The sequence below is a fragment of the Pangasianodon hypophthalmus genome, chromosome 9 (genome assembly GCF_027358585.1).
Source record: "Pangasianodon hypophthalmus isolate fPanHyp1 chromosome 9, fPanHyp1.pri, whole genome shotgun sequence".
NCBI classification, from domain to species: Eukaryota; Metazoa; Chordata; class Actinopteri; order Siluriformes; family Pangasiidae; genus Pangasianodon; species Pangasianodon hypophthalmus.
In genome coordinates, this window is record NC_069718.1 from 18,748,479 (window position 1) to 18,768,462 (window position 19,984).

A 19,984-nucleotide genomic window follows, 5' to 3' on the forward strand; every position below is an offset into this window, starting at 1 on the left:
TGTACTTCATCAGGGAAAAAAGAGGGAAGGTTTTAGACTCGCCATTCACCAGGCCTTAACCCAACTGAGCATACATTTCACCTCCTGAAGAGGAGACTGAAGGGAGAAACCCCCCAAAACAAACAACAACTGAATGAAGCTGTGGTACAAGCCTGAAAAGCATCACAAAAGAAGAGTGCAACAGTTTGGTGATGTCAGTGGGTCACCAACTTAATGAAGGAATATGCGACCAAATAATAAGTGTTATTTCCTTTAATTTAATTGAAGCCTGTCTGTTCTAATACTTTTGCTCACCTAAAAACTGGGTAGTCTGCCACCAAAGGTGCCATGTTTCAAGGTTTTCAACACATCTAGATGTAAATAGCAGCAAATGAAGGCTGAAATTCTGATCTATCGTCTCATATTCTTCTTTTGATCTCAAACCCAAATGTCTTTAGTGCAAAGCAAAAACAAAGAAGTGGCCTGGCTATTCCAGTACTTTCAGTGGGGACTGTATATATGAATTATGATTATTAAGATTCTGTGATATGAATGTAATTTGTTAAATGAATTCATGAAATGGTTATCTCATGAATTTCACAAAGATAATATTCTCATTCTCTGGAACACGTTTTCTCATATTGGTGATTAATGTATAATGACTCCTATCTTGTAAGCTATAAGAGAATTCAGGTTTATTTTCTCACACCGTCACCGTTCATGGTGTCAGATGTCAGAAAGCACATCTTTCATCTTAACCATGGTTATGAGGCAAATGGGAGAAAATCTAATTATCACAGCAGACTGAGGGCTTCAAAATGGGTCGAACTGAGTCAATACTGATTTTGAACATTTTCCCAGGCAAAGCCTCATTATGCATTCGTCCTTCTAGATTGTTCATAAGGCTTTTTTTATACTGTTTGTATAATTGTTGGTAAAATATAGGTGATTTCCTGCAGTCGGGACTGAGTAGGACTTTATTGTCAAATGTCATGTGCACTTATACAACTGTATTGAAATAAACATCCTTACTGTTCAATTGGAACCAACACAAAAAAATAGGGGACAGTGGTATGTGAAAAGATTAAATACAGTACACGTCAGAACAAAGAGCGAACTTTCAAATGCACATGAAACAAAGTGGTCATTCATCATAGCACCAGAAAGCTGCTTTTTAAAGACTATTTGTGAAATTATATTTCCCTTCATGGTCTTTGACCTAAAACAGTATCCAGAGAAACTCCACTGGCTGCAAAATGACTTCCATGAAAGGACAGTTTATCATTTTAACTATCACTTACCAAACTAATATATCTCTCTCTTTTTTAACAGGTAGGTATTGTGTGCTTGGAAGGTAAACTTCCTTCCTTAGATTATCTTTACAGTATTTGTACTAGTTGCTATTTTTGTTCCTTGAGAGAATATGATCATTCATCTGCACATAAGCTGCCATACAGGTCATACTCCCTATACATCAAGTAGTTCTTAAGTAAAGGTGGGAATGGAGCAGAGTTGATAATGCCTGGGTCTCCCAGTTTCCTTGGAGTCATCTTTCTCCTGATCAACAGCCTGCACATGTGCTTTAGTGACCGGGGGTTTCCTGGAAAAGTTCATAAACAGGACCACCATGAACTGCACTACATCAGGGTTCTTGATAATGTATCATTTTCATATTTTACTAACACCTAAATGCTGTCATAGTTTTGGTTATTCACCTAAAATGTCACAAATTTCTGGCCATTCTTTATGCTTCTCCAGAACCATTTTCAGTTTTGAACAGATTGGGACATAGCCGACGTAGTCCAGAAGAACCCGCACAGCTCTTCCTGCATACTGCACCAGCCACGAGACACTGACGAAGTCACAAAACTATACAAAAGACATTATTGTAAACAAACATGCTTAATGCACTTAATGCACCTAGAAAAAAGAGAAACCATCAAATCATTCTTGGGAAACCATTATTGGGAGAAACTGGAGAATCCTAAGAAATGTTTTCCCTAAGAGTGTACCATCTAGTCTCAGTTATATCGTAACTAATCTTTCCTAACAAATCTATGGCAAACTCACAGGGATCTTTTTGCCCGAATGGTCTGAGTGATGAGTCTGGTCAGTCCATGCTGAGTCATGACGACAGACGAAGCATTTGTCTGCATCATAGCCGCTGTTAAGTAGCATTCGCATCATCATCTCATCCCTGAGGCAATATTGTAAAGCAGTGGGGAACAGAGTATCATTGACCACTGTGAAATAGTAGTTCACATTAGCTCCACTGGCCAGAAGCAGCTTGACTATCTCATATCTTCCAGCTCTCACTGCCACCAGGAGACAGCTCAGAGGATCCAGGTCAGGTTTAGCACCAGCTCTGAGCAACAACTGAGTACAAGTCACATCTCCATTGGAGACACAAAAGTACACGGCGCTCTTCCTCATATCGCCATAATTCTCAGATATATGCTGGTCTAGGAGGGAATTGACGTCAAAGCCTTTCTCCAGGAGAAGCTCGAGGCACTGTGCATGGCCGCCATCTGCCGCTGAGTGAACTGGACTCTGGCCCGCGAGCCGCAGAGCTCTTCTTGTAGTAACAGGGATTAACATCCTCAACGCGCTAAAGAAAATGATTTGCATTTGATCGCAAAATTATGACTGTAGTTATGACCTTTACTATGATACATTTTACCCTAATAATTAATTATATATTGGGTCACGAATTAACAGGTAATGTAAATAACTTGCCTCTGTCTGCATTAAGTACTCACAGGTAGTGCCCTTCGTAAGCAGCTCGATGAATAGGGAGCTGTGCAGAGAGGCTGGCGATGTTGGGATTGGCCCCGTTTTGGAGGAGAAGGTCGATACAGTCAGGATTACCAGAACCAGCAGCATCATATAGAACACTGTCTCCATTCGGTGCCTGAGCATTTACATCACCACCTTTTGATGTTGAAGAAAAATTCACAGTTGGCTGACCGTTAGAATGGTCACTTTTTTAATGTTTGGTAATGGATCTTCCAATTGGATTTTCACTAAAATTGGGTTTTCTGCATATAGCATGTTAATACCTGTATATTATTATAATATTTTAAGAAACCATAAATATATTTCACCAAAATGACATAGAAATGCTGTTATTAACTTTTCGATTTTGCCTCCATCTATCTTCCTACAAAGATCATGTTGGGTGAGGAGCCAGTTTAACAGATGCCTCAGTAAAAAAAGTCACTCTGCATAAATACCTATGTCTAACCATGCTAGCTATGTGTGATTTACTCATTCAGTAAATATCAGGTGTTGATCAAGTTGTTGGAAAGTTGATATAAGTCTAATCAATTCAGTTTGTAATCAGATACTGGCTGCAAATGTCAGCGATTCTCCTACATTGAAAACGTTCAATAATTAGATACGGATTATTAGATATAGATTATTAGATAGAATACTGTTAACACAGTTCCTCTGAGCATCAACTGAGTATTCATTTACTCAAATGAACTTTTTTTATTATGTTATGTGATTCTTACCATTGTGAATAAGGATATCTAGAACTTCTGCCTGGGCGTATTCTGCAGCGATGCCCATTGGGGTTACCCCGTGCTGATCTGTGTCTGAGATCTGGCCTCCGTGCTGCAGTAAAAGCTTCAGGATATCAATGCAGCCCACTTTAGCAGCCTCATGCATAGCTGTCCACTTCTTCAGACAGACCTGGTTCACCAGTGCACCTCGTTTTATAAGTGCTAAAGCTATATCATAAGAATCTGTTCTTACAGCTGCAAATGAAGAGTACGCATATAATTTTATGCTACTGAAATGAGTCATGGAGTCTGGATCTTTTTTTTTTAAATGATCATGTTGGTCTGTTAGTAAAGAAGCAACAATACCCAGTAATAAAGGAGACTCATTCCTGCCATTGGTTCTATGAGGAGAAGCTCCATGATCCAGCAAAGTGCAAACAATCTCTACCAATCCTGCTTGAGTAGCCAGAGTCAAAGGGGTCTCTCTGTCTGCTGTTTCCTCCTCAAGGGTCAGCCTGTAAGATGCTATCATAAAAGTGAGTTATGATATCACTACTGACTTCTTTTTCTAGCTGTTCTGCGGTCACATCATGAACAGACTACACCACTGACTGCACAGATGTGTCTATCTGCATCACACACCATATATCACTCTCTCCAGCACTTGTACTGACTGTTGTACTGATGCCCTGTGGAGCGGGTACCAGCCCTTAGCATCCACCTCAGTAAATGCAGCCGGGTAGTCTGACATCTCCTGCAGTGTATACAGGTCACCTGGGAATAAAAGGGATCTGCTACTGCATTTGGCTAGACATGACATTTTTACGATGATGACACAGGCAAAGACTGCACGCACTGCACGCATGCACTGAACATTAGACTTAAATTTATGAAGTGTTTACAGCTTTACTACAACTTTTATCTTACCCCTTTTGATCGCATCAAAAATCTTTTGATTTTCCACACTATAGTTTTAGGATAAAACAAGCGACTGTCAATGGTGACATAAATTGATATTAACAATAAAAGTGAAAATTATAAAGATGTTTTTTCTTTCTTTCTTGCATCATACCTTGCTGGAAAATCATTGCGCCAAGACTCTTCAATACTCAGCTGGATGGCATAATTAAGAAGCTGGTCGTCCTCATCTACTTCGTCTGTACTGTCCATTACCACTTACTCTGAGAGGGAGAAAAACAGGGTTTGATATGAACATATCAAAGTACAGACAGTGACATACATACATACATACATACACATAGTGACACAATGATGACCTTCTATTCCTCTAATTAATAAATAAATAAATAAATAAATAAATAAAGTAAATAAAAAAATAAATAAATAAATAAAGTCTCTCAATAATATATAGAAAAATTATTGACACTCTTAAAGCATATTTAATACAAATGCAAACAAATTGTAATCCTTGCAATTTTACATTTATTTTCAGTCTCCAGAAACTATTGTTACATTTGACAAAAAAAAATCAGATTGTGCAAATGTGAAATTTCTTTGCCCTCGATCACCATGGGGAAAAACCAAGGCGTTTTTAAAATTTATGGATATTAAAATATATAAACAGTACAAAAAAACAATAAGGATTTATCATGCTTTGTGGGATCTACAGTTGGAATCATGTGTTGTGGTCAGATGAGACCAAAATGGAACTTTTTTGGGCCTGTACACCTGTGACTTAAATCATCAAAATAATTAGAGAAATGGTTGCAGGACTCAAAGTCAATGTTTTAAAATGGCTATCTCAAATGAATCCTACTGAAAACCTGCGGTCTGATTTGAAGCATGCACAAGATAAATGTGCTTAAAATGGTCTGCATGCAGGAGTTTTCTAGGATGCAGTGGCAATCTTGCATAAAGTCACCTTCTGCTCACATTAGATCATTGAAGATGTTTTTGTATTCAATTTATTATACTGAACAACATGTTATTACTAAACCTGAAAGTAGTACCTTTTCACAGGGGACAGAGCTACAGCATATAAACTTTTATTGCCTGAAAACGGTTCCTGGTGAAGTACTGGACATTGAAACATTCTAAACTACAAAATAAAGTTTAATTAACATTTAAAGGAGAAACGTATGCATTCCACTAAACTATGTTAGGCCCATTCATTTGCAAGCACAAACGCTAATCTCACCTTGAACAATATAGTTCCAGTAAAATCACAGGCTGTGCACTGCCTTTGGTTTAGCTGTATGCTGTCAAAACTGACTGTGCACTGAGATACTCTGACCACACATCTATTTTTGGCTGTCACCTGCTTTCAGGAGGCATATGCATAACATTAAACTAGAGTGTTGTCCTTATTAGCTTGCATGCTCATTTTCAGCTGGTAACATGGCAATTTATTAATTTTTATATATATTTTTAATTACATTATTGTGTAACAGACCTCAATGCACAGTGAGTCAGAGCAAAAAGAACAGCAACCATATGAAAATAGAAGTGGTTTGACATGTGTGTGTGTGTGTGTGTGTGTGTATGTGTGTGCAAATTGCATTGTTCTCAGTCTCTATCTTTAATAGCTCAGAGGTTCACAGTGTGTATTCAGAACTCCTAAAACCTACTCCCATGTTATTCTTTTCATCCCACCTATATCCTTTATAGATCATAGTATTGTAGACAGGTTTAAAATTAACAATCTATGCATAACCATCTCCAGTCTTAGAGGGCTAGAGTTTGGTGATTTTTTTTTTTTTTTGGTGAATGCTTTGGAACAGGAAAATAACCAAAGTGTACTGGACTCCCTCAGAACTGGATCTGACCACTCCTGAAGAGTCTGACCTTCAGCTTAGATGTTTCACTTTTAGTCAGTGCACAAGTATACACTCACCGTCACACATTCATGCAGTTATCTAATCAGCCTATCATGTGGCAGCAGCACAAGGCATAAATCTTGCACCATTCTGTGTAAACTGTTGTGTGTGAAATTCCCAGGAGAAGCAGCAGTTTCTGAAATACTCAAAGCAGGTCTTCTGGTACCAACATCCATGCCACGATCGAAGTCACAGAGATCACACTGTTTCTTCCTTCTGTTCTTTGATGTGATATTAACTGAAGCTCTTGACCTGTATCTGCATGATTTTTTGCACTGTGCTGCTGCCACATGATCAGCTGATTAGATAACTGCCTGAATGTGCAGGTGTACAGGTGTTCCTATTAGAGTGGATGACGAGTGTATGTATGGCTATTAAGCTCTGAAGCTGAGTGCAAACTGTGTCTCCATTTTCACTTTACATACAAAAAAAAAAACAATTTAAAAACAAAATGTGGGTGTAGCCAGCAAGAGGATAACAGAACCAAATCAATAAACGGCATGAAAACACCCAAAGGTCAAAGCTGATTTGTGACAATGACTGATTTGTGACAATGTCTATTAGTTTATAGTTAAACTAGTATACAAGGGGGCATGGTGGCTTAGTGGTTAGCGCTGTTACCTCACCCCTCTGGGGTTGGGGGTTCAACTCCTGCCTCCACCCTGTGTGCGTGGAGTTAGCATGTTCTCCCTGTGCTTCAGGGTTTTCCTCCCCCAGTGGCAGGCTGATTTCCAAATTGTCTGTAGTGTGTGTGGGATTGTGCCCTGTGGTGGGTTGGCATCCTGTCCAGGGTGTCCCCTGCCTTGTGCCCTGAGTCTCCGGGATAGGCTCCAGGTTGAAGGATAAGTGGTACAGAGAATGGATGGATGGAGGGGTGTACAAGGACTACTGAACTGAATAAGCCATTTACACTGCGCAGTACACGCATGTGTGTTAAAAGTTGTTAAATTTGGCTGCCACCCTCACATGTAATCTGTTTAAGTTAACAGTATGACCATGGAGTTTAGTGCACATGGTATGGAACAGTTGCTCTCAGTGTGGGGTCCATGGACCCATGAGGGTCTGTGAGGTAGCCAGGGGGCCATTGAGACTTTTTTTTTTTTTTTACTTTGGTACAGCAGTTGAAACTCCAACTCACATTATCACTGAGTATATTTATTATTGTGTTCTTATAGCAATTAACCTTTGGACTGGTCACTTCAATTGGTTTAATCTAAAACTTAATATCTCAAAAAAAAAAAAAGTAAGCATTTAAATAATGTTAACTTGGGCCTAATGTGTTCTGTAAGTAGAAAGTTCTGTAATAAAAAGCTCTGAGGTTTCAATAAAATATCCAAGATATTACTGTATACACTGACTACTGAGAGTATAATTGAATATCTCGGTTATGTTCAGAGGGAATTTATTTTACATTTAAAGGCGTACCTGGCTACAGAAAGCTTAATATCCTCGAAGCTATACAAGCTAACATTGTATACACAGCTACAACTAACGTAGGGATTCAGTATGTAGCCCATAATAATTTCTCCACGGAGCTGAATCACGTGATAGCGCGGTTACCATAGTAACCTCAAACACTAGCTTCAACTATCGCTCTGTTTCTGTTTTCCCTTTGATGTGTTAGCTTAATAGAAACTTCCCTGTGCAGGTTAGTTAGAGTTCAGCTAACTGAATGAGCTTATTGCATTAGGTAGCCTAGCTAGGTCATCTTTGTTTTTAATTTATTCTCAGTGTGAGAGGTAGCGCCGCTGTGTCCGGGTCCAGCATGGAGACAGAGGAAAAGCCAGAGGCGCAGAGCCCTGAGGCGCAGAGCCCAGGCGAGGCCGCGACCGGAAGCACTGCTGCCACACACACTCAGCCTGAGCAGGATGCTACAAATCAAACAGCTGTCCAGCAGACCCAGGTGGATATCTGCTCAGATCAGGAAGGAGAACCCTGTGAAAGAGTGGGACAGGACAGATCCAGTCCTCATGAGCAAGAAACAGTCAAACCTGCTGACGATGTGGGAAACTCAACAGCTACAGGTGAGAGCTGGATCAAATCCCTCCTCATGGAGCTCCAATACCCCTGCTTCACAAAATCAAAGGAATTACTTTACTTTCACACATTCTGCTTCATCATCACAAGTAGCAGAGATATTCAAATAGTTTATATTAAGATGAAGAAATGATCTAAGTTCAAAAGACTGATATAAATGTGATGTAAATATACTTTAATAACTGCCTCCAGGGTCTTCTCAGTTGTAACATTCATAATATTCATACCTCATTCTTCCTGACGTATCTGTTATACCTCTCCCGCTGCTTTGCAGACCAGATTTTGCTTTGTTTTGGATGCTTGTATTACTGCAGGATATAAATGTCTGTGATATAACTGATGTTGTATTTTCTGAACAGTAAATTAAACTGACATTTACAGCAGACACCCTTATCCAGAGCAACTTACATTCTATCTCATTTATACAGCTAAGTAGTTGATAGTACCGGGGCTTGAACTCACAACCTTCTGACCAGTAGGCCAACAGCTTAACCACTGAGCTGCCACTGCTTGTGGGAGGGTGATGCAAACATTTGCACTCAGCAGTAGCGATTGTGTTCTCCTTAAGCGGTGCCACATGAACTTTTATTTGTGAATGCAATACACTTAATTCAATTCCGACAACCTTTGCATTGATTGTACGTTTGTACCTTTGCTTGTACTTGAAAACAAAATCTATTCATTTAGTCACGCCTAAACTGACATCTGTTAGTGCTTGATACAGCTTAATAGACAGACCGTATATGTGTGATGTTGGTAGAGCTGCCTCTCTGATTGTTTATAGTAAAACAGACATTGAGGAACTAAAAGACTGTCTCTTAACTCTTTGTCTTAATGTCTTTTTAATGTTATGTCTTTCCAGTTAAAATCTTACTTATGCCAGAGGGACATATGATGACTGTGGCTTTTACGATTGGCCTCACCACTCAAGACCTGAAGAATCATTTTGCCAGTGAGCTGAGGGTACCATCTGACTGTATTCAGCTCACACTCAATGGTGATCAGACTTTACTCAGCACTGTTGTCTCTTTAATTTTACATATATAAATACACACACGCAAACACAGATTGTGCAAACTGAAATGGTTCTGAAATTTAAGATTTTTACTGTAGTGGTGTAAATAAAAGTAATTTTCAGCTGTTTGGTTGTCCAGGTAATGCTGTAGAGGATCACCAGACCCTGATGAGCCTTGGGGTGCAGCCACACGCCACAGTCCAGTTCGAGATGAGCTCATTAGATCCGGAAAATTACCCCATCAAGCCAGTTAAACCTCAGCAGGAATGTAATATGCCAGATGTCATTACTGTCAGAGTACAGACAGGTAGACTTTGTCTTTTTCTCTTCCACCGACTGTGACTAATGTCTTTTTGTACAAGGGTCTCTGTGGCTGATGCTAATGGACACATGAACTGTTTTTACTGTTTTTCTCAGTCTGTTTCTCTTTCTCTCATGCTGCCTATATCTCTATATATATACCTCCTCCCACCCTTAGATGCAGACACCTATCAGGATGTGGTAGTTGAGATTGAAAGAGCCACTCGAAAAAACCCTTTCTTGGGAGGATATCGCCACAAGGTCACTAAAACTGAGTACCACCACGCTGGAGTACAGACTATGGCCAAGAGGAGGACTGACAGAGGAGTGGAGACCTTCAGCAGAGACACACAGGTAAAGGCAATGGAAATATTAAGTCAAGTGAACCGTCAAAGCAAAATTTATAGTTATGTATGTATAAATGTATGTACAGTGCCTCACTTAAACCGGGCCTTGAAATGGACTTAAAATTTTTAATGTGATAGGAAGTGGTAGCTCAGTGGTGGAAGTGGTAGCTCAGTGGTTAAGATGTTGGCCTTCTGATCGGAAGGTTGAGAGTTCAAATCCCAGCACCACCAAACTGCCACTGCTGGGCCCTTGAGCAAGGCCCTTAACCCTCAACTGCTCAGTTGTATAAATGAGATATTTGTAAGTCGCTCTGGATAAGGGCGTCTGCCAAATGCCATAAATGTAAATGATAATTTAATTAGACAAAGAAACGGACATCCTTCTTGGACAATAATTGGTAGAACCACCATTGGCAGCCATTACAGCTGCAGGTCTTCTGGGATATGTCTATCAGCTTTGCACATCTGGATCCTGATGTTTTTGCCCATTCTTTTTGGCAAAATTGATCAAGCTCTGTCGAATTTGTTGGAGACATCTTGCCGCAGGTTCACAGTCGGATTGAGGTGTGGGCTTTGACTGGGCCATTCTAACACATGCAGGTTCTTGTTTCTGAACCACTCCAGTGTGGCTGTGTCTTAGTACGTGTGTAGTCTTGTTGTCCTGTTGCTAGTTGTTGGAAGGTGAATCTCCACCTCAGTCTCAAGACTCTTGCAGACTGGAACAGGTTTTCTTCTAGACTTTCTTTGTATTTTGTGATTGCTGTCTAAGCTCGTGATCTCTCTTCACCAGACAGTTCATGTGAAGAACCAAGCTCAGCAGTGCACCATCACCACTTCTACTCAGATGACTAAACCTGGCTGCTACATATCCAACATGAAGGACAAACTCATCACACCAGGGAGATACGTGACTGCAGACGAATACCACAGCAAGAGGCTTAACGCTGTATGTGTGGGTCTGTGAATGTGTGCTTATATACTTGATTCTTTTGGCAGAGGTTGCATTAAATCTTGGGTCCGCATGTGTGTTCTCAGGTAATTACTATCCAGACACACACCAGGCGCTGGCTGGCCAAACGACTGACCACACAGCTGAGACTGGATAAGGAGCTGCGCCTAGCCTGGGTTGAGAGGGAGGAGAGAAGAAAGAAAGAAGAGAAGGAAGAGCAGATTAGAGCAGAGTACCACAGGAGAATGAACCCAGAGAGAAAAGAAGACTTTGCCCTGCTTTATAATGCACTGGAAAGTAAGTAGGAGTGTGTCTGTGTGAGGAAGAGACCTTCACAGCTATAATGAGTAAGAGAGATGACTATACAGTGAAGAATCCAGAAAATAATATACAGTGTAGAGGTTATTAGTTTGTCTGTATGGTTCCATGTCTGTTGACTTTGGAGGGAATTAGTAATTTAGTTTGTCCTTGTAGTCAACTCCAGATTTATCAGCACCTTTCATGAAAATGACAAAAAAGGAATGTATAACGTGAAAACATACCATACTGTGTAATATTTTGAGCTTAAACATATACGAGTGATAACAGTAAGATTGCTGTGTTGTTTTACAACGTTGGAGACACTTGCAAATGATCTTAGACTCCATGCAGAACATTTCAAGATGCTTTACATACTTAGGTTTGGGAACCTTTCACTTGAATTTAGACCACAGGTTTACAATAGGTTTCAAATCCAGCAACAGACAATGCCTTTGCAAAACACTGATTCTGTGTTCTTCTGTAATCATTTGAATGTATGCTTTGGGTCATTATCTTGTTCGTCCATCTGCTTAATCTCTTAACCTACTGGCAGAGGATTGGTGTTCCTGGAACATAGTGGAATTCATGATGACATCCATCATCACAAAATCCCCTGAAACACTAGTCTAAAGAGCCCAGAAGCATCAATGACCAAGCACCATCTTTTACACTGGGCATGATGCTTCATTAACCAATCTGGCTAACTACTTTATAAGCACTATTAGCCAGTTATGCAAACGTTTGCTATAAACACACTAAATTTGGACACACCAAAGAGCAATTTTTTAATGTAATCATTGCAAACAGGTTTAATATTAATGATTATATTACTTGTAAATAATAGTATATAATTTGATGTCCAACGTCAACCCCTATGAAGTTGAGAAAAAGTTTCTATATCTTAGAAAAGCAGCTCCCGAATTTAAAATTGAATTTTATTTCTTTTGGGTGACATTACATCTTTTTTGTAGAAAATTGTGTGTTTTCTTCCACAACAGTAGTATTTGGCAACATTAACCATTCAGCACTCAATTCCTCATGCCTACATCTTTTATTGGTAAAGATGGGGGTGAAGGTACTGCGCAGGTGTGTCTATAACATGATGGCAGGTGGGATGTCCAATCACAGAACTGTGTTTTTTCACATGCATATTTCTCAAACAGTGATAAACTTGCTTCAGTCTGCTTATTATGTTCCCCGGGTATTTCCAAGTTACTATTTGTTCTTTCTCTTAGATATAAGAACATTTTAATCATTGAGGAACACCAGTAATTTTTATCTGTCATCATAGTTTCAGTACTGAGCAAAATAATCGTGATTATCATTTTCATACAGCACTACTAATCTGTATCTCTATGCTAGAGTGGAGAAAGGAAGAAGTGGAGCACATTAATGCCACTCTGTGTGGAGCAGAAAGGAAAGCTGCTCTGTGTGCTCTTTTGGAGCAGGAGACGCAGTTCATTACATCTATAGAACGCCACCGAATAGCTGCAGGAGAGAGGAACCAGGAGAAGGCAGTGCAAGCGTTCCTCAACAAGGTTCTTACATTTTACAGTGTATTAAGAGCCTCCTGTTATGTGTTCCGTAGTGGTTTTAGCTTGAGCTGTGTAACCAAGTCAAAAGCACACACACACACATTTTCATACTGCATTTGTGTTTGTCCTTGGTGCAGTGCGCTGCCCCCAAGCGATGGAAAGCGTCTGATGGGATAATGACCCAGATGGATACGCCGCACACCATTAGGGCCAGAGAGCTCCGGGATCTCTATTGCAGCATCACTCTGAGCTATCTGAGCCAGGAAGAGCGTCTTGATGTGCTGCTTACACTCAAACATACGGTCAAGGTCAATTCTTTTCTTTTCCTTTACTCTAATCATGAGTATTTTTTTAGATCTACTATCATGAACAGCATAAATAACTACTAGAAATAAAACAGAGAGTGCTGCTGTGTCTGTGCTCTCTTTATGCAATAGCATAAATAGAATACATTCAGGTCTTTATTCTATTTATACAATAGAATAAATAGAATAAAGACCTGAATGTATAGTGCTGATCTCAAGGTTTTTTTTGTTTGTTTGTTTGTTTTTGTGTGTGTGTGTGTGTGTGTGTGGGTGTGTGTATAGGAACATGACTGTAAGCTGACTCGAGAGATTGTGGAGTTGATTGACAGAGAGGCCGATCTGCTGACGAGGGGTGTGAAGGAGAGTAACCTAGAGGGGCTGAGGAAGAGGATTGCCACTCTCTTCCTTCAGTACATCAAAAACCCCACTTTCAACCCCCAGGTGTCCAAACTGCTGCGGGTGTGTACTGATATGGCTTACTGATGGTTACTTTACTTCTCTAGCATGTGCCTAACTCTAACTGCTCAGCATAGAAAAAATTAAGTCCTGGCAATCAAAATACATGTCCTTACTCAATGCATCCATCCTCTATGATCTCACAAAAGCTTCCCAACGACCTGCTTCTAAGTTTTAATAAGTTTAGATCAATGACTGATCTCAGTTCAGTGGTTATTGTATTGTACCATTTAAGTATAATAGGCTGTAAGCATTGCTGTAAATTCTAAATGGTGTTTACAGAATGGGCTAACTCAGTCAGGATAAGACCATCATCTGAACGTGAATGCTTTTGAGATTTTATGCCTTTCTACATCATCCCATCCCTATAATCAAAATACTCTTTTTATCTTCATTGTTAATTTTCCCTTAAAAACAGCGTTACAGAAAGAGGTGCAGTTCCCTCTTAGATGAAGTGAAATTCAAAGATCCACTAATTTTTCATACACCAGTTTTCAAATACAGTTTCAGTGAGTGTAAAAAATGTTTTAGCCATTTCAGAGCACTGTGTGCCTGAGCACAAGCTACCCAAATATCAGCTTACTCTGGCTATAGACAGCCAGTCATATTCCTTATTTGTGTGCTGGTAGATATAAACCTGTAAGTGTTGTCCAATGTGGCAGTTAGGTGTGGAATTCTGTTTAAAGCATGTACTGTTGGTAAAGAAAACATCTTTAATACAGCATAGAAAATGGTTAAAGGTTTTACCTTCCGAAAGGGATACTGTGCTACATAGAACTCTTATATAGGAAGGTTCCCCAGAGGAACAAACCAAAAAAAGTTTAGGGTACTAGAACTAGAACTTTTTTGTGTGTAGGGCTACCGGTCAGTAATCATGATAGGATTTTATTAAAGACAGTGTCCACATTTACTGTAATGAGCTTAAAATTGTATTGTATAGTTAGGAAAACACACTCTCTATTTATTTATTTTTTTTTTTTTTTCTCCGAGTCCCTGGAGGACTAGTGGTTAGGCCACTAGTTCAATTCAACTGGGTTCAATTCCCGACCAGGGAACTAACCCCATCCACTGTGGTTGCACGTGACAGTGTTCTCCCAGTGCCAGTCCCAAGCCCGGCTATCAGGAAGCGCATCTAGCATAAAAACTGGACCAGTGATCCATTGTGGTTACCCCTAACGGGAGCAGATGAAAGAAGAACATCAACTTGAACATCTGCCAAATGCCATAAATGTAAATGTAACTTTTACTATTATTCTCCATCCCCCCATTTTCTTCACAATTTGGTCACCTGCCCATTTCTACCCACAAGCCAGGTCTGTTCTGTCTTACATCTACCAAGGAAAGTTAAGACATGCTTCCTCCAAGACACATGAAGTCAGCCAACTGCATCTTTTCGAACTGTTGCCCATGCTGCATCATAGGGCAGCATAACACACATGGAGGGAAGCGCTATCTGCTTTCTTCCAAATACATGAGCTCACAGAGGCACAGACGCATGAATGACTGGGGGGGATTTTGCTCTCTTGGCTCCTGGTCATGGATGGCTGTGGCATTGTTGGGATGCAAACTCACAATCACCTGACAATAGGGTGAGCCCTTTTCTGTTGTGCCACTCGGGAGCCCCAAGATAACACCCTCTTTACCAAACAGCAACTAGCAACTTACAAACTGAAATGTGTACATTACATGATAACCTGGCTCTGATTAGGGCAGTAATAACATCCAACAAATGGATAAGCGGCATGATATGGGAAGAGCATGACATTTGAGCAATAAACCATTACACACTGAACTGCAAACACATAGTTTTACATGAACATTGAACATAAGCTACACGTAAGAACATTGTTTGTTTTACAGCTAAGTTTAATTTTCCTTTTCTTGTTCACCAGGTGCCACAAGACCCAGAGCAGCTAAGGAAGAATGTCAATTTTTGCCGTGGCTGCAGTAACTTCCTGCCCTGCTTTGAGTTTTCCCTGACAGTGAACGCATGCATGGTGGGTCTTTGCCGCCACTGCAAAGAGGTAGACAATGAGGCTCGGCACAGGGAAAACTTCTCCTGTTACAAAACCATTCTCAAACGTCTGCGCAAGGATGAATCAGAAGTCAACCCAGACGCCAAGATCCCTTACCTCCTACAGGTAGCACAGACATCTGGACACCTTATATAAGGATACAATTAGAGTAAATGCCATTAAAATCATAATAGGGAATCCTGGCATGCTAGTATACATCAAAGATTTTGAGTGATCATTTTGCAATTAGCAGATCACTGTGGTGTATATACTAGCATTAGGCTGTGTATTTCTATCATAGGAGCAGGATGTGCGTTATCTAGTGGATGTGGTATGGGGGGCTCAGTCTGCACTGAGTGCGTGGAACAACCTGCACGACCTGCTGATGGTGCGCTGGGACAAGTTTTGCGAATGGAGCCCCTGGAACTGCATCCTGCTTACCAAGGACGAGGCAGCCGCTCACCTCAAAGTCGAAAACATAGAGAAGGTAGGAGGCACAAACACACGCATACATGCTTTTGAACCAAATAAAAGCTATAAAATGCTACATACTATACTGAAACAGAGCTACGAATGCGAGAGAAGATGCAAAGTGGGTTACCCATGTCACCTTTAACGGTCTAGTTTAGAGATATTCCTTGCTTCCTCATGCAAGTTGTACCTCTCTGTGGATGAATCAGTCATAAATGCAGCTCACATATAGTAATGTTTATTGTAAGCTTTGGGCCATGGCAATTTCACCACCCAGCTGTAAACAAATTTGCATAAAGGCATATCATTTCAGGTTGGTTTTGTGTGTCTTGGTTTGTAATAAGTTTTAAATCCATAGTACTTACATGTCTGTAGGATTCCATACTTTGCAAAACAAGTAGACAAGGTTTGATTCTTTTTCCAAATAGGGTCATATACTTGTCAGTTTGTTAATTGACATGTTAATCTACTCGTTTATCTGGGATTATTTGTTTCACCGTTCTGTCATATCTAGTCTTTATAAGTAAAACCTCAAACCTGAAATCCAACCATTGTACAAATTAAGTAACTCTCTGAGAGGTTAAACTCCATATCCAGCATATGAGGCACATTGTTCTGTGTATTGCATCCAAGATTAATTTGTGTTTCTTGTTATGTAAGCATGACATCAGATTTTTATCTCAAAACTTCCTTGTAGACATATGGCACCATATTTATCTGCAACATCAAGCACAAACATGCTCTGGCCCAGAAATACTTCTCCCAGATCCCTGTGATGATGGAGTATCTCCATGATGTGGACTCACAGCCTGTTGCCCAGAGCCTCCTACTGGTCACCAAACCCATCACTACAGTGACCAAGTAGTCTCAGTAGGACACTACTACAATGCCTACAACTGGATCTCAACCTCTGTATTTATTTCAAGCACAATAAAGAAAGCAATACACTTAGTTACAGACCTGTTTTACTCTGATGACTTGCCGACGTACATGTACTTGTTTAGTGGAAGTGACTCACTCTGTATTAGATTGTTAAGGACACTTAAACATGAACTAAAGTCTTTGAGATCCATTTTCATTTTTTCCCCCATAAAACCATATCATTTGCTCTATTGCCCATGATATTCTTGCCATAAAGATTTATGCTTGTGAATTCCACGTAAAGCAGATAAAGCAGGGAACTAACCAAGCACAAATCTAAGCTATAGCATTTTGAATCCAGGAATTGTATGCAATTCTGCAACTACATGCTAGGTCCACATCGATCTGTTGAAAGCTTAAAATGTAATGTAATCTACTAATTATGCCAGCAAATAAAATATAGCCACAGTTATAATTGGAAGATGGATAATTCACAATATGCAATTAGAACTAAAAGGTCAAGAATCTGTTCATGTGTCTTATTAATTACACTTGAAAAAGTCAGAGTGAGGTGTTCAATTTCCTCTCTGTAATGAACTGAAGCTATAAAACCCTTTTATTTTGTGGCTTTAAGAAATCATTTGGTTTTTGTAGCCTTGGTCTTTCACCTAGAAAATGTGGCGTTATATTCACTTTATTTATTTAGGCTACAAACATGAACACATGATAATCGGAAAATGATCAAGGTCAGAGTTCTTATTCTGTTTTAAAAAAGAGTCTAGGTATTTAAAAATAGCAGAGTATCAGTGAATGCTCATCTCTGAACATCACAGACTTGAGAGGTTTCAGTCTTTCTTAATTTCCACACTGACTAAATTTAAAGAGATTCACTTTGAGACTCTTCTTTAGAGCACTGACACCTTGAGGGTAGATTAATTTTATTTTGCGGACTATGGAGTTGCCACCAGTGCACCCTCGCTGTCATTTCCCACCTCCACTGTAGTCAGGTGCTAAATCCAACCAGTTCCCTTCCCATCATTTCTCAGAATTCTTTACATTTATTTGAGGATGCAAGTATACAGGTTTGTTTTATTACAAGGCCCATGTTCTGAAATGTCATTGCTCCTAACGGTGAATCAAGTGTCCATTAATACATTTCCACTGTTGAGTGCTTGATGATTCTGAGTGGTTGATTCATTTTCTATAACAGTAGCTCTGACAGTGCTTCTGGCTACCGGTTTACACTTGTTTTAATCCAAAAAATAATCCATTTTTTATAGTAACAACTTAAACAGGCAGTGTGTAATTGTTGATATGGTGAAGTTTTCTGTGAGTAGATGTTTATTTAGCATTTTGAATGATTCTGAAGTGTCAGTGAGTCCTTGAAGTTTTCTGACACAGGACAGTGGGCTGTGCAGTCTCTTTGTAACATGACAATCTGCATATCTGTCTTAGTAACTTCAATAGAGATAGAAAAAAATGACGAGCAATTTGATGAATTGCAGTGGTACAAGAGGAAATAAACTCTTTGTGGTAACAGCCCATTGTTTCACATCACACCACTCCACCCCACCATTTATTATTTTCCTATATCAGCACGCCCTGAAAGGTGTTACTCCCGGTGGTCTCAAGAATCATGCAAACAAAATTACTGTAATAAGTATAAACTGAGGCAATGATGTTAAATAAGACATTTCAAGCTCTAATATTCAAGTTTAGATTTTAGTTACTCCTTCATTAAATAAGACACACTTAAGGTAAGCTTATGAAAAAGAAAAGTTGGCTACTGTATGTATGACCTCAAAGTTCCCATTTACAAATTAGTAATCCTCATATTGTCATAAATTCCCCATTTCCCCATCTTTTTAAAGAGTTTTAAACAGACAAGAGCAAGTAACTGATCACTGATTAAGCAGTTGGAGGGAATATGAGCACAGCACATGATTCGGCCTTGTGATGAAACAGTCTATGTAGTGAGACACAAACTCTAATAAGAAAAGCCCTGGAATGATTATATTAAAACAGATCAGTCCAGTCTCTTATCTGATGTCAGATAAACAGCAGTAAAGACACCCAACAATATGAGCCTTATAAATAAACCATCAATCTTCCAGTAATTCTATATTTAGTGGTGAGGCATTGGTTGGCAGAGAGACAGGAAAATTTGTCAAATGAACATTGGTCTCATATGTGCCCTGGAATTTTTTTTATTGAATGTTAATGCTGTTAATCACATTGGCAGCAGAGAAAGTGACCTGAGTGCTTCCTATGTGTGAAACTATAATCTCAGAAGTGCTTGAGTGCAGTTTTACAAGTATTTGAATTTTAATGAGTCAGTTGGTTACTTATTGCTCACAGTATTGTGCCTGTGAAAGGGTTCATATTTATTCTACATCTACATAAACATCAACAGATAAACATCAATTATTCATCTAGGTAATCATCAAAACGGAGTTTAAAAAAGAAAGCCGTTTGTAAGAGTACCAAAGGAACTCTTTTTGGTAAGGTTTTCAATCTCTTCAGTTATAACAAACTGAAAAACTAAGGCATGCTTCTTTGTAATGAAAAACTCTTAGAAATCTTCATTCCTTCTGTAGCCTACTGCTCATGATCAACTTCATGAATCGTAGGCTACATGTAAGAGCTTTTTAGTTCATGGAATAAATAGCCTTTTTTCAAGGGAAGTTCTTTCCTCACCATTTGCAAATATTGCCTTTGTACTTTTTATTTACATTTATTTACATTATACATGTATTATGCATTTGCATTTTATGTTTGACGAAGAAGGATATGAATGCTACATTGCAGTATAAACTTTGGACTTAGGAGATTGCTATCACAATTTGTAGATTATTTGATCTTGATAATGCCATAAGCCCTTTTGATAATCGTTTTCCGTAGGAAGACAAAAGGGCCATAAAGTTAGACATCAATTATGGGTTTGTTTGTTTGTTTGTTTTACTTTTTTTTTGGCAAGGCGTTGAGGGACCCATTGAAGACAATAACTGATAACATGTTGACTGAAATACAACAGTAAACCTTAATAAACCATTTCTGGAATTCCGATTCCT

The 19,984-nt window shown here is 39.4% G+C and overlaps 2 protein-coding genes across 5 annotated transcripts; one reads left to right on the plus strand and one right to left on the minus strand.

Annotated features, from left to right (window-relative positions):
- Window positions 1–938: 938 nt before the first annotated feature.
- Window positions 939–7,557, minus strand: asb15a (ankyrin repeat and SOCS box containing 15a). 4 transcript variants are annotated; one of them, XM_053236773.1, is made up of 10 exons: window positions 6,944–7,557; window positions 4,558–4,666; window positions 4,413–4,450; window positions 4,128–4,259; window positions 3,852–4,010; window positions 3,495–3,740; window positions 2,739–2,910; window positions 2,050–2,587; window positions 1,695–1,848; window positions 939–1,579 (listed from the first exon to the last, which is right to left on the minus strand). In XM_053236773.1, the coding sequence occupies exons 2-10, from the start codon at window positions 4,653–4,655 to the stop codon at window positions 1,407–1,409; spliced, it is 1,710 nt and encodes a 569-aa protein (XP_053092748.1). In that variant the 5' UTR covers window positions 4,656–4,666; window positions 6,944–7,557; the 3' UTR covers window positions 939–1,406. The 4 variants fall into 4 exon arrangements, with proteins under 4 accessions (XP_053092748.1, XP_053092747.1, XP_026775379.2 ...); XM_053236772.1 differs by lacking the exon at window positions 6,944–7,557 and adding an exon at window positions 6,340–6,552; XM_026919578.3 differs by lacking the exon at window positions 6,944–7,557 and adding an exon at window positions 5,644–5,755.
- A 153-nt stretch (window positions 7,558–7,710) lies between these two features.
- On the plus strand, window positions 7,711–18,402 carry iqub (IQ motif and ubiquitin domain containing). Its single transcript, XM_026919510.3, has 12 exons — window positions 7,711–8,346; window positions 9,222–9,356; window positions 9,514–9,681; window positions 9,853–10,028; window positions 10,812–10,967; window positions 11,057–11,267; window positions 12,633–12,808; window positions 12,943–13,113; window positions 13,393–13,569; window positions 15,459–15,707; window positions 15,883–16,068; window positions 16,750–18,402. The coding sequence occupies exons 1-12, from the start codon at window positions 8,088–8,090 to the stop codon at window positions 16,915–16,917; spliced, it is 2,232 nt and encodes a 743-aa protein (XP_026775311.3). The 5' UTR covers window positions 7,711–8,087; the 3' UTR covers window positions 16,918–18,402.
- Window positions 18,403–19,984: the final 1,582 nt, after the last annotated feature.

Bases quoted from the DNA above. Each gene is read 5' to 3' on its own strand.
- asb15a (XM_053236773.1), bottom strand. From the start codon at position 4,655: ATGGACAGTACAGACGAAGTAGATGAGGACGACCAGCTTCTTAATTAT. The intron at 4,011-4,127 runs GTGTGTGATGCA...CTTTTATGATAG, and splicing joins GCTGGAGAGAGTGATATATG to CATCTTACAGGCTGACCCTT. The intron at 3,741-3,851 runs GTATTGTTGCTT...CTTCATTTGCAG, and splicing joins TGAGTCTCCTTTATTACTGG to CTGTAAGAACAGATTCTTAT.
- iqub (XM_026919510.3), top strand. From the start codon at position 8,088: ATGGAGACAGAGGAAAAGCCAGAGGCGCAGAGCCCTGAGGCGCAGAGC. The intron at 9,357-9,513 runs GTGATCAGACTT...TTGGTTGTCCAG, and splicing joins TATTCAGCTCACACTCAATG to GTAATGCTGTAGAGGATCAC. The intron at 13,114-13,392 runs GTCAATTCTTTT...GTGTGTGTATAG, and splicing joins CACTCAAACATACGGTCAAG to GAACATGACTGTAAGCTGAC.